The following is a 16,402-nucleotide window of genomic DNA, read 5'->3' as shown; positions in this document are numbered from 1 at the left end:
AATTGCATTCAAATTAAAAACTTCATTAGCATATCTTTTTCGTGGCTTTCATAGCAACAAATAAAAAGATATGAAAGCTTTTTTATTTATTTTATTTATTCAAACGCCATTGTTGAATAATTTGAACGAAATAAGTTGCATTAACAGATTTTGTAGAAAAATGTATTCTCTTTGTTTTTAAGTAAGATTTTTTCAAATACCGGACATGAAAAAGAAAAAAAAGTTCATAATGATGCGTGATTTATGTTAGCGAAAAATTGTTATAGCCTCACTTCTAATAAATCAAAAAAGTAATAGATATAATGCACTGGATTATATTTTAGCTTCATTGGTCACTTAATCTCAGAATTCGAAAGAAAGAGTTCTCGTAAGAACTTAACATTTATTTTTTCCCTATATCTCAAAAATTGTTAAGCACGAAATAAAAAAAGTATTAAAACTTAGTTTTATAATTGACTGGAGAGTTAAGAAGTATGTATATCAGTATATGATAAGGTAGTAAATATACTTGAACACTTTCATTGCCAAGCTGAAAATTGCAATTTCGTGTGGTGGCCAATTTTTTTATATTTTTTATTTAGTTAACGACGTCCACGCGATAACGCGTGATCGGCCGTTTGGCGAGAACTCGCATCGCGTGATTGGCAATGAACGTGTTAAAAACGAATTAAAAGCTCCCCAACACCTGAATATCTATTTTAAAATTTATACCCTAACCGCTTGTCTTTTGTTTTTCACCTTGCAAAAAGAGTAGTTTATCGATGGGGATAGGCTTGTCCCAGTCGATGAGATGGCCTTAATTGCCCATTTTCTTCATTAAAATCTCAATGTCTCAATTTATCAAAGCAGTAAACGATCGAATCTTACAATTGTCAACTTTTGATTCAATAATATTTGCAGCGATATTGATAAATATTCGCATTCCCATGTATTGACATATATTTTGTTGATTTTGTAAGAGATTTACATTTCTTGTTTAAATTTAAAAAGATGAAACTATTCCACACGACTACTATTTTTATATAAAAAAAGTTCAAGAATAGCTATAACTTTACTATGTTTGAAAACGGAATGTTTCGAGACAAGTCAAAAGTCCATTTTAGGACTTCCAGGGCGATGGATGGCAATGCTGTAGCCAATGAAGTTTTAACTGAGGCTCGGCTATTGCCGTTACCCAGCCATGACTAGAGCTTTTTAGCTCAACAACACCCCATCCACACAGATTTACTTCATTCAAATGACGGGATAAAGAGTCAAGGATTCAGTCCATCGCCCAGTTCTTTTAAGAACTATGTCCGAAAACACTAAATTACTTTAAAAAGACTTCAATTATTACTTTTAAAAAATACTTGATCTCACCTGTAAACTGCCTTTGGAGCAGTATTCAGACACCAAGTATATACAACCTGGATCAAAACAGGCCCCAATAAACTGGTTAATATTATCGTGATGTAGTTCTCTTAACTGGAATTAAAGAAAAGAAAGTCATTTTTAATGCTAACTTGGAATCAGCTTTAATTGGAGAAGTAATAATTAAGATAATGTCAGTTGGGGTGCAAATAGCCTGTGTATTTTCACAAATAACACTCAAAAATAGTTCTTGGCACATTTACCAGTTTCATTTCTTTCTTCGTTGCCCTTGGAATGTCTACAAATTTCTTGCTAAATCTTAACTGCTTCAATGCGATCATTGTACCCTTGTAGAAAGACGTTTCCGTGAAGATTTGGGGCAGGAATTTTGATTCACAAGATACTTGGCTCATCAGACTCATCTAAAGAAAAATAAGGAACTCGTGAGTCTCAAAATTATCAAATAAACCCAACATATATAAAAAACAGCAAAAGATTCATTTTAAGCATTCAGAAAAAAATGGCTGTTGATATTTTTAGAGAACAATAAGGTGGAACATCGGTGATCACTGGGAATTGAAGCTACATACAGCTGTTGATATTTCTATCCAGATTACTAAGTGATTTAAAAAAAAAAAAAAACGCTAAAAATAATCTTACAGTAACATATCTTCCCAGTGAATTCTTTCCTGTGTTTTACAAAACCGATACAAATACTTTTACTAATAATATGTTGAAAGACAAAGGCGGTATTGGAGAACCCATTAATACAAGGGAGTATTTTAGGGAGTAACTATAATCTCCCTTTTCTACCCAGTGCACAAGTTCAACAGCATTTTCATATGAATAAAGTAATAATTATTTTTCATAACATAATAACTTTAAACTAAGCACGATAGTAAAACAGAAACAACAGTATGAAAGACGTTCCTTATCAAAGTGATTAATAATTTTTATTGGTGTCTAAAGAATTCAATATTTTTAATTTAAATAATCATTTAATTTTGTAAAAATTAAATTTATTTATATTACTACTTTAATTTCTTTACCTTACTAGTAGAATGGACGATTCCTCTTGAGTTGGCAGAGTACAATTCTTCAATATTTATCCTCCATAGGAGCCCAGATATTTCTTGTTCGTACTTCCAATTCCTGTAAGAAATATTCAGATTACTTGCCTAGACTGACATTTTCTATTGTCTTCCAACTAGAAAGTACAGGAGCACATTTATAATACATGTAGAAATTTGCAGCGATAGGTTTCGTGCGATCTTTTGTGGTCGTATGTCCAATTTAAGTAATGAATGATTAAGCGGCTATTTGAGCAACTAATCACACTTAATCATGACAGACACGAGCTTATAGGTAATCGAAATACGATACTGGTATTTGCTCACTAGAGGTGCTAAAGGAAAATGGCTACACGTCAGTAGAATATTACATTTCATGTTCGTGTTATATCTTGCAGTTTATTTTCTTGCCATTTGATCCTAAAAGCCATTAATCACGTGACCTCGAAGAACTTATGAAACACTTATAATCTGTTCGGTTTTAAGTTTATAAAGTATAGTTAGATATTTTTTTTAAAAACAAACCATTATTTTAAAAAAAATCTGTTTGATTTCTTTTTGTTTTAAATATAAAATCGTTTATTATAATTTATATTGGCAAATACACCATAATTTGAAAAATATATATTAATTATTTTTCCATATTTCATTGAATTTGGACATGAGTGGGTGACTGATTCATTCAATCCAATACCCTTGGACGGTAATGGATGGCAATGCTGTAGCCAATGAAGCTCGGCTATTGCTGTTACCCTCCTGCCATGATCAGAGCTTTATAGCTCAATAACACCTTATCCCTACACTGTCCTCTACAGATAACGGAGAAGATAAAAAGCATTCCTGCTTCGCCCCTTTAAGCCAGTCCTTATAAGGACTTTCATTGAATTTTTTTTGCAGCGATCGATTAATTTATTAATAACTTATATATTATTGTGCTTGTTATCTCTAAATTTTCCACATAAATTGAAGTTAATAATAAATTTTATGGAAAATTTTAATTACGTAGTGCTATCCAACTTTTACCCAACATTTCCCCCCCTAAATTGAGTAACGTACAGCTACAACATTTTGGCCCTTTTTTTTATGGTCGCACTTTTGAGAAATGTCTGCCGTTAGTTCCTTTTAGGGTCTACAAATGTGAGATATGGGAAACACTTTGAAACTCCTAACTACTCGTGTCGTAAAAGTAGGAAATTTTTTGCTAACTTTCCAAGGACACTCCAAGATAGACTCAGATTTATAAAATATTCAATTTCTTGCTCTTTTAAATGCTGCAAGTTACAAAAATAGAGTTGACTTTTTTTTTATCTTTATTTATTCATTTCACCCAGATTTTTTTTATATACAAAAATAACCTAAATCGGATGAAAGACCTTTACAACAACTTTTTTTTTTTGTTCTCATCATAAAACTATACTCGTCGCTATAAAAGTGGAACTAACTACGAAACATAAATCTTATTTATCCATAAATTTTGCATTTCGATATTTTAACACATCTTTAATAGGATTGTATTCATATTTCTTTTGTTGAAGATTTATTGCATTTTCTCCCCCTTCAATCCGTAGCTTGCATTCCGAAGACATGTCACAAGACGTTATTTCAGTGTGAAGTTTTTATATTATTCTTATTATTTCCATTTTGTAACGGATTTTTCGATATAACTGTGTGTGTGTGTGCGCGTGTGAGAGAGAGAGTCTAAACATGTCATTTTTTCAAACCATTCAGTCCTCCAAAACAATTTATTATGATATTATTTAAAAAGAATAGTAGTGTAAATAATTAAATTGTTAAAAATTCTCGCTATAAATGTCATTTTATTTAAAATTTGTAATATTACAAGTTTATTTTATTTTTTTCAAATTTTAAGAATGATAAAAAATATTTAAAGACTTTGAAGAGAAGAATCTAAAACTGATTTCCTGTTTTAATTCATTTATGAATGCAAATGGAGGAAGGTTCTATGAGATACAATAAAAAAAAATAAAATAAAAAAAATAAAAAGCTACATTTTTGCGTTCTAGAAGAGATTTTCTTGATTTAGCTGCACTGTAGCAACACAGATTTTTTTTTTTCCGGAAAAAAAAAAATCTTATCGTGTGCAGTCTTAATCACATTGCTTATTTCGTTTAGTATACCAAAATGACAATGTTAAAATTCCTTGCCATTTAGCTCTATAATAGTTCTAATAATTAACAATTTTCAATGTAACATTATTAACTATTACAATTCAGATAAATGTCGTAACTTTTTTTAAATGATCACGTTGTTTTCAAAATGATATCAATAGGATAATTCTGAAAGCGTATTCAAATTTATTTCGTTTAATGGGGTTTTGAACCGTATGTGACACTTTGGAAAAGTCAACGTATAAAAAGCAGCACTGAAGTAGATAAGGGCATTGCTGTCAAGTAATTGAACATTTTTAACGCGCGAAAACAAAAGAAAAGTGACATTTTTAAGTTTGATTAATCAAGTACACAAAAGAGGTTTAATTAGCTTTGAGACGGATTTTTACTTTGGGGATTGCGGTGTTTCTTAATCAATCGTGAGGTTTATAGACCATAATTACACTGCGGGGGTTATTTTTTGTATTTTTTTTTTTTTTTTTTTCCTTACGAGACAGCTGCGAACTACGTGCCGAAAACTAAAATCTCTGAAAAACATTCGCAAACTACATTTTTCGGGAGACGTCTTTTGAGAATAAACTGTTCTGTCTGCGTAGCAATTCTGGAAAATCTCGTGTACAGAGGCGAATGCTGATCTTGAAATTCACGCTTGCTTTTGTTATCATTCAGGGAGTGAGAGGTGTGACTGAAGTCTGATTAGCGGAATAGTAAATTACTGACCATTTAAAACTATATATTTAGAAATTTATGTACATTTATGTTAACAACCTACGATATGCAGATGACACCGTGCTAATTGCAGATAACATTATGGATCTCCAAAAACTCGTTGACAGAGTATACACAGAAAGCCAAAGAATGGGAATAAATATAAACATCAACAAGACAAAATACATGATCATCAGCAAACATCCAGCCTCATCAATGAAACTGACACTCAATGGGAAAAATATTGATCAAGTGTCAAGATATAAATATCTTGGTTGCTGGCTTAATGAACGGTGGGATCCAGAAATAGATATAAAGACAAGGATTGAAGTTGCACAGCAGTCCTTCATGAAAATGAGAACACTATTCTGCAATAAAGACCTAAACATGGAAGTCAGATGCCGAATGCTGAAATGCTACGTGTGGTCTATTCTGCTCTATGGAGTTGAAACATGGACATTGAAGGCAACAACCATCAAGAAAATCGAAGCCTTTGAGATGTGGCTATACAGAAGAATGCTAAAGATATCATGGACAGAAAAAATTACCGATGAAGATGTCTTAAAATCCATTGGCAAAGCTAAACATCTTGTACAAATAATCAAGAAACGAAAAACATCATATCTTGGACACATCATGAGAAACAGTAAATACCAACTTCTACAAACTATTTTGGTAGGAAGAATTGATGGCAAAGGAACTAGAGGAAGAAAAAGAATATCATGGTTTGACAACATCAAGACGTGGACAGGAAAGAGCGCAGTTTGTTCGCCAAGATGGTCGCTGACCTTCGATAGAAGATAGCACAATAAGAAGAAGATGTACATTTAATCATACAAATACAACATTTATTTTACAAATGATATTTATCTTTTTCAATTTAGCTACTTGAATACAAATTCTACCCTACGGTTCTTCTTTATGAACTGGTCAATAACATCGTCATAAAAAGTTGGTTGTAACTTAATTTTCCCAAGCAACATCATGCACACTTGTAAAGGCTGGCTGAAGCTCACTGGCTAGAGCTACTTTGACTGCGTATGGCCTTGTCTTTAAGACGACGTGAAGGGAGCGGGAATGGCTACGCGCGCGCATGAAATCACAGTGCTGCAGCGAGGACCTGGAAGCTCCTACAACCGAGCAAGCCAAGGTAGCTTTGACTAGACGAGCAAGCATCGGCCTTCGATACACAAAGCAAAGCTCAATTATTGCCGCGCAAGCTTAAGACGTCGTCTATCTACAAAAATAAAAGCCTAGATGGAATGCTTATAAATGCATGCATTTATTAACAAATAAATATTACTTCTTTCTCAATTAATGAGCTTGAACATGGAGAATTCGTCCCTGCTCGTGTGTGAAACTGTGGATAAAATGAAGTCTTGACCTTTCTACATTATTTCAATCGACGTTTTCTTTGGCACACGTGTCCAAATATGGTACTTTTCCTCCATACCTTATTGCAGATCGCTGAAAACAAATTAAGCTCAGTATTTATATTATTACTAATAATGGAAGACTTTCTACTATATAGAACCAGAACACGCTTTCCTAAAGATCAAATTAGATCCGTTATCTGAAGAATGGCATTTGCTGATAAAAGCACGTCAGAAATAAATAGCCTTTAGTACATATTGGAAGCGACTTGATAATATATTCCAGAGATAAGTTAAAAAACATTGAACCTACACTCTCCCCTTTTAATCTTTGAGTTATTGGAAAGCTCTGTTAAATCATTTTGTATTTTAACCCGAGATTTTAAATTTTCCATTAATCTTGTAAGTATTATTGACTTATCTTCCGAAGTGTCATCATAATCTCATAATTTTCTTTATGAAATCAACCAAAATTTGATGTATGTTTATATATATCAAATTCCAAAATGTATCTAATAATTATCTGTTTATTATATATTTATTATATATATATTTCATATTTATTATATATATACTTCACCGACTAAATAGAGTTTCGTCTTTTCTTAAACTTGTTTGGTAATTGCAATTATTCTCTCAAACTTCTTTTTTTAATTTTTGCACTCATAGGCTATCCCGTAAGATATCTAACAGTGAGATTACATTCGCCTTACCACATTTAACCAAAAAAAAAAAAAAAAAAAAAATTTTAGTGTTTCATTTTTATTAAAAAAGTTTAAAAGTGTATGAATAAATTTTACCAATACTTCAGATTTTAAAAAAAAATTTAAAATTTTTCTATGTAGTTTTTATATGATATTATAATATTAATAAAATAATATACAAAAAAGTCAGAAATATTCAGTTTTGCAATCCACAAACAAAAGATACCAATTTAAATTTCAATTCCAACCATGGTTATAATAAACCAACTCTGAATTTTAATTTATTTTAATTTTAAGCGTTAACATTTATATAGAAATTTTTCATAATAATATCTTTCTGTCCATTTGTTTTTCAAAGATATTCAATGGACGATATAATACAAACTTTTTGGTTATTAATATTATATATTCTCTTTCTATATATTTAACCTCCTATTTAACTGTCTCACTTAATTTTTTTTAATAAATATTAAACACTTTTTGCACTGCTTCTTATAAAACTTTCTCGGAATTCGTTCTTTCTCAATGTTTTACGCATTTCTATGAATAATGTAATGTGCAAATTCAAATTTAACATGAAAACGATCGGAGGCTTACTACTACCAAATCCGGCTTATCTGCTATCAATGCCGCCATAACCATCAAACTAGTTTCACTTGTTAGGCAAAAAAAAAAAACTTTTATCTGCATTCTTCAACTATCAATGAGATCTGTGGACTAAAAAATCTGAATATCATTCTGGAGACAAATTTATAAAGAACCACTGTTCAATTTCAAATATCACTAGATTTTAAATTGAAATTCATATTGTTTCAATATTTTTGCATTTTGAAGTAAACATATCGCTTATTACCAACTAATTCTGCTTGATTTCATTTTACGTGAATGATGTCTATTTAAACCCGTTGGATTAGGTAACAATCCATAGAGTTGATAGTAATTGTAACTGAAATATAGTGACACCACAGCGCCCTCTATTATCATAAATATAAATTAGTTTGTCATAAAATTAGCAAAACTTGAAGTGCATTGGGTTGTAATTCTCTCCATAAAAAAAAAAAAAGAAAGATAAAAAAGGGTGAACTCTGTTATGTGTGTTTTGCTGCACTAAACTGGTAGCAATTTTAGTAACAAAGGAAACTAAGATAATCACTCCGCCTGTCACTAATAGACTATCCCACATGCTTTATAACTGAAGTAGCGCGCGTTTAGAATGGAGATTTGAGCAAGGTAACGTTCTAGACTTTCCAGAAGATGCCTAGACCATCAGAGACGAGTAAGCTTTCGCTTGTTAGCAGACATGTGGCTAGATAGTATCCATAAAACTGTCCCATCTTATCTCTCCTAACACTGTTTGCGATGTAGTTTCTGTGTCGTAAAGTAGTACTTCTCAGTAACAACGGACTTTTGTTGGATAGCCAATACTGCCGATAAGAACAAGGCCAAATCCGCCTATGTAAGACGGTTTGAAAGACAAATCTTACATTTAAATGCATCTACATTGCGAGAACCGAAGAAAATAATAGCTAGCAATTTTCGTTGCTGTATTATATTGAACATTTTACGCTGACAGAAGTATTTATTTCAAGTGATAAACTGCGTGTTAACCATCTTTTCCAGTTAGGATTAGTAGTAGTACAGCGCTTAGAATGTCTTTATTATTATAATTTTTAACAATTACTATTAGCATTATTATGTGTCTAATTTGATAGATAGAATGACAACAATACATGCATTTTCGCATATAATATATTGTTTGACTCCAAAAACTTTTCGCATTGTCGTACAGTGATATTATTTTTCTATAACATTATATTATAGATGGTGGATTGTAACGCCACAATATGCATTATCATCCTATTATCACAGTAATATCATGGTTAGAATGATCTGGATCTTTCCAATATAAGTGATATCGCTGGTCTCCTGCGGCGTTGGAAGATTACCCTGGCAACCCGTGTTTTTCATCCAACGAGATAGACAAACCAGCCAGCAAAACAACTGTAATGCACTACTTTTGTTTCCGTTGTAACCCAAATAACAGCAACATCTTATCCTTGCATAATTGTCTCATTTGGTGTTACTTGACTTAGTTTATTTAAATTTGCTTGTTTTTCATTCACTTTTGTGTCCTTTCGTTTCTTCATTCTTTCATTTTGTAATTAGATTATGGCATGTGTTTTGTTTCTTTAATTTCGTTTCGTAAGCATAAAATAAACACATCCCGTGATAATTAAATCCATTATTAAAAGAATGATGAGTATAAAAAGATAATGAGGACTTGGGATTCTCTGTTAACAATAACGACGACAACAATGCAGTTGCAAAACGTAAACTGCAAAATGTTCTTTTTTAATTTGCAAAACCAATCCTCAAATATTATAATTTAATTTATCAACTGTAATAATGAACAAAAAGATTATCGGTGTGTACATTTTAATCCGTCTCCTCTAAACACACTCGTACGCATCCATATCAGCTTGTAATTTGAACCCACTGGTTGGGGAGTGGAGAAGCTATCCACTCGGTCAGCCAAGCCGGAAAATAAATACAAAATATTACTGTATCGCTAATTATTATTATTTTTTTTATTTTATTGTGCATCACTAAATACTGTCATAATATATCCCGATTGCAAACTTCACGGTGTGTATTTATAAATATTCTAGATGATAAAAAATTATTCTTATAAAACTATTTTATTATCATTACTCGCTATTATTGGAATGATTCTTTATTATTCACCGTCATTATTACAACATCAATTTATTATTATTGTTCGATCGGCCTACTTGGCTGAGTGGACAGTAACAGACGGGGGGGGGGGATGAATCTTACAATGGGAATTAATGTTTTTGAATGTCTTGTCTTACAGGTGAATTACATCACCCAGTGTGAGACGTTTAATGATTATTTGGTGACTTAAAATGGTTTATAAAAGTTCCATATTTGTTCTTCTCCCCCCCCCTCTCTCTCTCTACCAAGATTTCTGAATTACCAACCCTTAGCCCACTGTGGTACTGATGTATGTTACGATTAGAGTAATTAAATATCACTATTATTCCTTTGCCAAATATTCTCATTTTTTATTACACACCATTATTCCTCTTTGCGAGGGAAAATTACACACTTTATGACTTACGATCACTTTATTTCTATTATTTGTTATGATGTGTTCTATTGCCGTTTTAAGGTTTAAAACGGCAATAGAACATGCCATTTAACATACCAAATTTAGTGTTACATTATTATAATTTTATATAATTATACGCCTTTCTAATATTTGGATATAATTTGTGATTGTCTGTAAAAATAGTGGTGGTAGATGGCACTGATGTAGATGATGAAGGTAGTTGCGGTTAGTGGAGACGGAGAGTTGTGGTGTAGGTGCCCTCCCTCGATGAGTCTTTGGACTCCTGGAGGTGTTCTTAAAAGAACTGGGCGATGGACTGAGTCCTTGACTTTTTTATCCCGTCATCTGAATGAAGTAAATCTGTGTGGATGGAGTGTTATTGAGCTAAAAAGCTCTAGTCATGGCTGGGTAACGGCAATAGCCGAGCCTCAGTTAAAACTTCATTGGTTACAGCATTGCCATTTGTTACCCTGGAAGTCCTAAAAAGGACTTTTCAGCATTCTTAGCACCTTTCCTGGAGGTGTTATGTAATAATAATAATTTTATATCCAAATAATACAAATATTAAAAAGGTGTATAAATTGATTTTAATTTAATTCTCTCTCTCTTTATAGAATAATTTTAAAATAAATATTTATATTTCTGAAAGTATTACAGTATACACATTATGATAAAAAAATTAGAATTTATTTTTGTCTTCCAAAAAGATCTATTTAAACACAATGAAGGAAATGGAAAAAAATGTATTTTTATAGAAATTTGTGATACTATTTTTTAGGCTTTAGAGTATCATCTATAAAAGGTTGTTGTTATTATTTTTTCATCTGCGACTCCTTTTCACAAGACGAAACTGCCTGACAGTACTGTTTAAGTTTTCTTATACTCTACTCTAGTTTACGTAATCACAGCGTTTGATGACATTTATGCTAGGAACTAAACAAACACAGAATGAAAGGTTGGAATGTATAAGTAAATGATTTTATAATGAACATTTCATTTACTCGCGTCTATCAATATCTGCTGCTATTCCCAGCATGTTTTTCGCTATCCACAGACCATAATATTGTCTTTCTAAGAAACACAGGACAGCAGAACAAAAGACATAAGCGGGAAGAAGACAAATAAGCGAACAAATATTTAAACATGTTACGTTTAGGCTTATTTGGAATGAGGATTTTTTCTGTTAATTATTGCCTGATATAGTTTGTGGAAAGAATATAATATCATTTGGCAGTGTGAAATGAGCCTCTAGGCTCCATAGAGATGTCTAGTTAAAAAAATAATAATCATGTCATATCGTAACACATTTATATAAACAGTGAGATAATGTGTGCTTATATAAAAATCATGTAAAGTAATATATATTAAAACATTTGCATATATAATATTTTTAGATTATAAGAATTCAAATTTGTTTATAACTTGAAATAAAAATATTAATTTCAGAAGAAATAACAACACCACTAATTATTGAAAATAATTTCAGTTAAGTATACACTTTTAAAATTTTCAATCTACGAAAAAGGTTAGTTGCACAAGTGCATTTTCTACCGTGGGAGGTAGAAGGATTTTTACTTAATTTTATCAATTTTATTTTATTAATATACCTTTTGTATTTTTATTGTTTTTGACATAGTCTAGAAACCCTGTTCTACATTTAAACGGAGAACTTGCATAATAATGTACTGCAGAATACTGTTCCTCAGGAATTCTACAAAAACAGCATTGGATATTCTTTTAGGAATAATTTAAATCAGTATTAAGTGGTTTCTACTATCCATTACACTGTTTCTACAACACATGTTTAGGCATTCGTCACTAGGTGATTCACAAACGTGTTATTTCATATTTTGCTGAACCTTGGCATATATCTATCTTCAAAGTAAAGTAGGTGTACCTGCTTTCTTGTATGAGAATGCAGTGTTAAGTTCGAATTGTTCTCTAACTTTTTCAGATACGCTTACTTATATGATTTTATCTGTGAACAGGTGCATTTTATTTTCGGAAATATTAATGATCAATTATTTTTGGACATCTGACATTTTTAGAAACTTGAGAAGAAATTTAAATAACCGACACTTGCCTGTAAACAATGGCCACTATAAATACTATTATTACAAGTGCACACAAGAGGCCGCCAGCAGCATATTCCCGACTTCGATCTACGAAACAAAAAATTAGTACAGAATGAGAAAGATGTATTAATTAAATTTATGTGGTATTATATATACAGTAATAAATATATACAGTAGTTAAAGAAGAACTAGGCAACTTATGATTAAAAAAAGTATTGGCTTTCATTTTGTAATTAAACGAAAGGGAAAAAAAATTGTTCTCATCTCAGATGGACTATATTACCTAAATACAGATATATATTTTATTTTCTAATAATCTTACACACAATATCATAAATGCATGCGCAAAATATTGTGTTTACAAGCTCAGGCTGTTGATTAAAAAAGTTACTGAACCTCTGGCCTAATGGAGGGAGGGATATTTCTCTTTGTAATTTAAATTTTCGTCCACATTTGCTTCTTCCTGCTCTTATGTCCTTCGAGCTTTCTGGTCCTTTTCCAATGCCAATGGGTGCGCCATGAATTGTATCCAGTGTTATTGGGAAGGTCATGAATGAAGCCATGAGGTCGTCCTTCAGAGAACGCTTATCTCATGGCTTGAATGTTTTCTTCTTGCTTCTACAGGAGTGGGTAAGGAAAATCACTTCTCCTTTTTACCATGAGCAGTATTCCTGAGCAGAGAAAAGATCGGAAGAAACTTGAATAGTTTGGATATCAACAAGCCTTTATAGCTCTGGTAGTATCTCAACCATATTCTTAGCACCTTTTCTACAGGTGCTTTCATGTAAGCGCCTTCATCTCTAAATACACGAAACGACGAACAACTTTTAGTCAATATCAACACACAAAGTTCGGCTTCAAACGTATCGAACACATTTTTAATCGTTATCTTGAATTCCAACTACCTCTGTTCATTTTTTATGGAATAACCCTCTCCCCCGTAGAGAAAATTATAATCCATCATTTCAAAGCCAAAAAACTGAATTTGAAAAAATGTTTCAAAATTTATCTGCGCATGAATATAACCTTCGGAATTACAGTTGTCTAGTCATTATCCTGTTTAAAATATAGACTCAATACAGAAGACTTTTTTTTTGGCATTAACGTTTCAACTGACTTGACATCTCTTTCAAATCGCTCCCTATCAAAACAAAAATACAAGGACAAAACTCTTAAATTTAAGTAGAAAAATTGGGGGTGGGTGGATGGACTGAGTCCTTGACTCTTTATCCCTTCATCTTATTGAAGAAAATGTGTGGTGGGGTATTATTTAGCTATAAGCTCTGGTCTGAATTAACGGAGTAACGGTAATAGCAGAGCCTCAGTTAAAACTTCATTGGCTACAGCATTTGCATCCGTTATCCTGGGAGAAATCCAAATTTAAGTAGAATTTGACAATTGACCTTTATGTCTTTAGAGGTGAAGCAAGATGCTTTTCATATTCCCCGCTATCTGTTGTGGTTACAGTGAGGGTAAAATTTATGAGCAGTTTGCTCGCCCTGAATGGGCATGGAGATTATGCATCGCTATAGGAGACTAATATAGCTTTTGGTCTTCTATATTTGAATATATCCGTTGCCTCGTATGCTACAGTTTGCTGAACAAAATCATTGGGGTGTGTGGACGTCTTTAGGAAAAACTTGGATGCTAAGGATTGTAGAAAAGAGAAAATATAGGGAATATTTGCATCTCTATGAAGTTGATTGTTTCTAACATACCACGGGGCGTTCAGAATCATTCTCAAGCACTTGTTCTGCACTGTTTGTATCTTGATAATGTTAGTATTAGAGGTGTAACTCCAGGATGGAGAGGCATAGGTGATTATAGGACGAATCGTCATCTGGTAATTTAAGTAGAACTGCTCTATATCGGGAAGTTGTAGTTTTTGTAAGTAAACTCTCGATAGGTGCATGAATTATATACATTAAAAAAAACTAAAATTAGCTTAATTTCTATTTCTAAATACAAAAATATAGAATATTATCTTCTTCTTCCTAACATGGAATTTAGGCCATGTGGCCTGTTCCGGTCTCATGCCATCTCTTTCTTGGTCTTTTGATTCTTCTTTTTCCACTTATTTTGTATCTGTATAATATTTTTGGTAGTCTGCTGTTGTCCATTCGATTTAAATGTTCTAGCCATTTTTGTTTATACTGTCTTATGTAGCAATTAATTGGTTTTATTTTCAGGGATTGTAAGATTTCTTCATTTGTTTTGTGGTCCCACTTGGTATATCCAGCTGTTTTTCTGAGGAACTTAATTTCTGCTGTTTGAATTCGTTTTTCATCTTTTCTTTTCATGGTCCATGTTTCGCTTCCGTATAGTAGAGTTGGTTTTGAAAAGACATTATATAGTCTGATTCTAGTGTGTTTTTGTACCAGAGATGGCTTAAATATATTATTTATTATGCCATTTACTTTGACAAAGTTTGATATTTTAGTGTCTATGTCTTTTTCTTCTTCGTATAATAGATCACATCCCAAGTATCTGAAAGTGTTTACTTGTTCTAATATTTTATTATCTATCACTATTTTACTTCTTATTAGGTTTTCTCCTTTGAATGCCATTATTTTTGTTTTTTCTTTGGATATTGTCATATTATATTGCTTTGAGATATCATTTAATGATCTTTGTAAGTCATCTTCTGATGTAGCTAATACTATTTGATCATCTGCAAATAGTAGTGTATCTATCTTCATTTGCGGGGTCATTTGTATACCAAATGGGTTATGCTGTTTCCAGATTGTTAATATTTCATTTATATATATATTGAAAAGCAGAGGTGAGAGGGTACATCCTTGTCGTACTCCTCTTGATATATCTTTCCATTCTGAGGTGTGTTCTAATTTAACTGCTATTTTATTTCCTGTATATATTTCTTGAATAGATTGTAAAAGTTGATTTGGTATATTTAAATCGGTTAGTATTTTAAACAATTTTTGTCTACTAATTTTGTCAAAGGCGTTTTCATCATCAATAAAGGCCACGTGTGTTTCTTTTTGAAATTCTCTTCTCTATTAATAATTTTAAAGTAAAAATTGGATCTGTGCAGGATCGGCCTTTTCGGAAACCATTTTGTTCTTCTAGTAATTTGTTTTCTACAATGCTGCTTAGTTTCTCTTTTAATATTCCTGCATATATTTTATATCCTGTATTCAGCAGGCTAATTCCCCTATAATTATTGCAATTAATGATATATAATATAAATGGAATATATATATATGCTCTCTTCTGAACCCTGTAAAAATCTCACCAGAATACTTTGTGGGCAATGCCTAGAAAGTTGCCTACGGTCGGAAACGACTAAAAAGGGAAAAAATCAGATCAGTTAGTCTTAATCAAAGTTAAAATTTTGAATATAATCACCATTTTCAGGTGAGAAAGTATGTTAGATTCCTTAAATGCGATGTTTCTCATTGTATATGGTCTACGTATACTCAGGAATACGAAACGTTTTTTTTTTTATTTCAATATTTTTGTCACCGTATTATCGCACATAACAGCTCTATTCGATAATAAAATTTTCGAAAACTAAAAGAAAAAAAAATCAAATAAATCTAACGGAAGTTTTGAACAAAATGCTTGTTGGCATATATCGACTGGGCATGATAATATTCCAACCAAACAGTTTGAATCATTCTTATCATAAGTTGGGGGGGGGGAACAACATCTTTTATCTCCATAATGAGACCGACTCGCCCTCGCTGTTCACGTCCTAAACTGGATTCGAACTCAAGTCTTTCGATTCGCCGAAACGACTCGGTCTAAAAGTGTATGTTACGATAATATTCTTTAACAATTTTCTAAATCATAAATAAATCCATTCATGAAAAATATCTACAAGTTTTTGGGTTATTAGA

At 31.9% G+C, this 16,402-nt stretch overlaps 1 protein-coding gene across 2 annotated transcripts in view; it reads right to left on the bottom strand.

The window, feature by feature from the left end:
• The window catches only part of LOC150103069 (receptor-type guanylate cyclase Gyc76C-like), a 182,382-nt gene that overhangs the window by 47,997 nt on the left and 117,983 nt on the right, over positions 1–16,402 (bottom strand). For both annotated transcript variants that reach the window (XM_090398404.1, XM_090398406.1), the window contains 4 exons: positions 12,551–12,629; positions 2,400–2,502; positions 1,614–1,772; positions 1,360–1,464 (listed from right to left, as the gene is read on the bottom strand). In XM_090398404.1, coding sequence (XP_090254530.1) covers positions 1,360–1,464; positions 1,614–1,772; positions 2,400–2,502; positions 12,551–12,629 — 446 coding nt within the window. The remainder of the gene's footprint in view (positions 1–1,359; positions 1,465–1,613; positions 1,773–2,399; positions 2,503–12,550; positions 12,630–16,402) is intronic.

Source organism: Typopeltis vanoorti, chromosome 9 (assembly GCF_054136105.1).
Source record: "Typopeltis vanoorti isolate ZY-2024b chromosome 9, IOZ_Tvanoo_1.0, whole genome shotgun sequence".
Lineage (NCBI taxonomy): Eukaryota > Metazoa > Arthropoda > Arachnida > Uropygi > Thelyphonidae > Typopeltis > Typopeltis vanoorti.
This window is presented reverse-complemented; position numbering and strand designations above follow the sequence as displayed.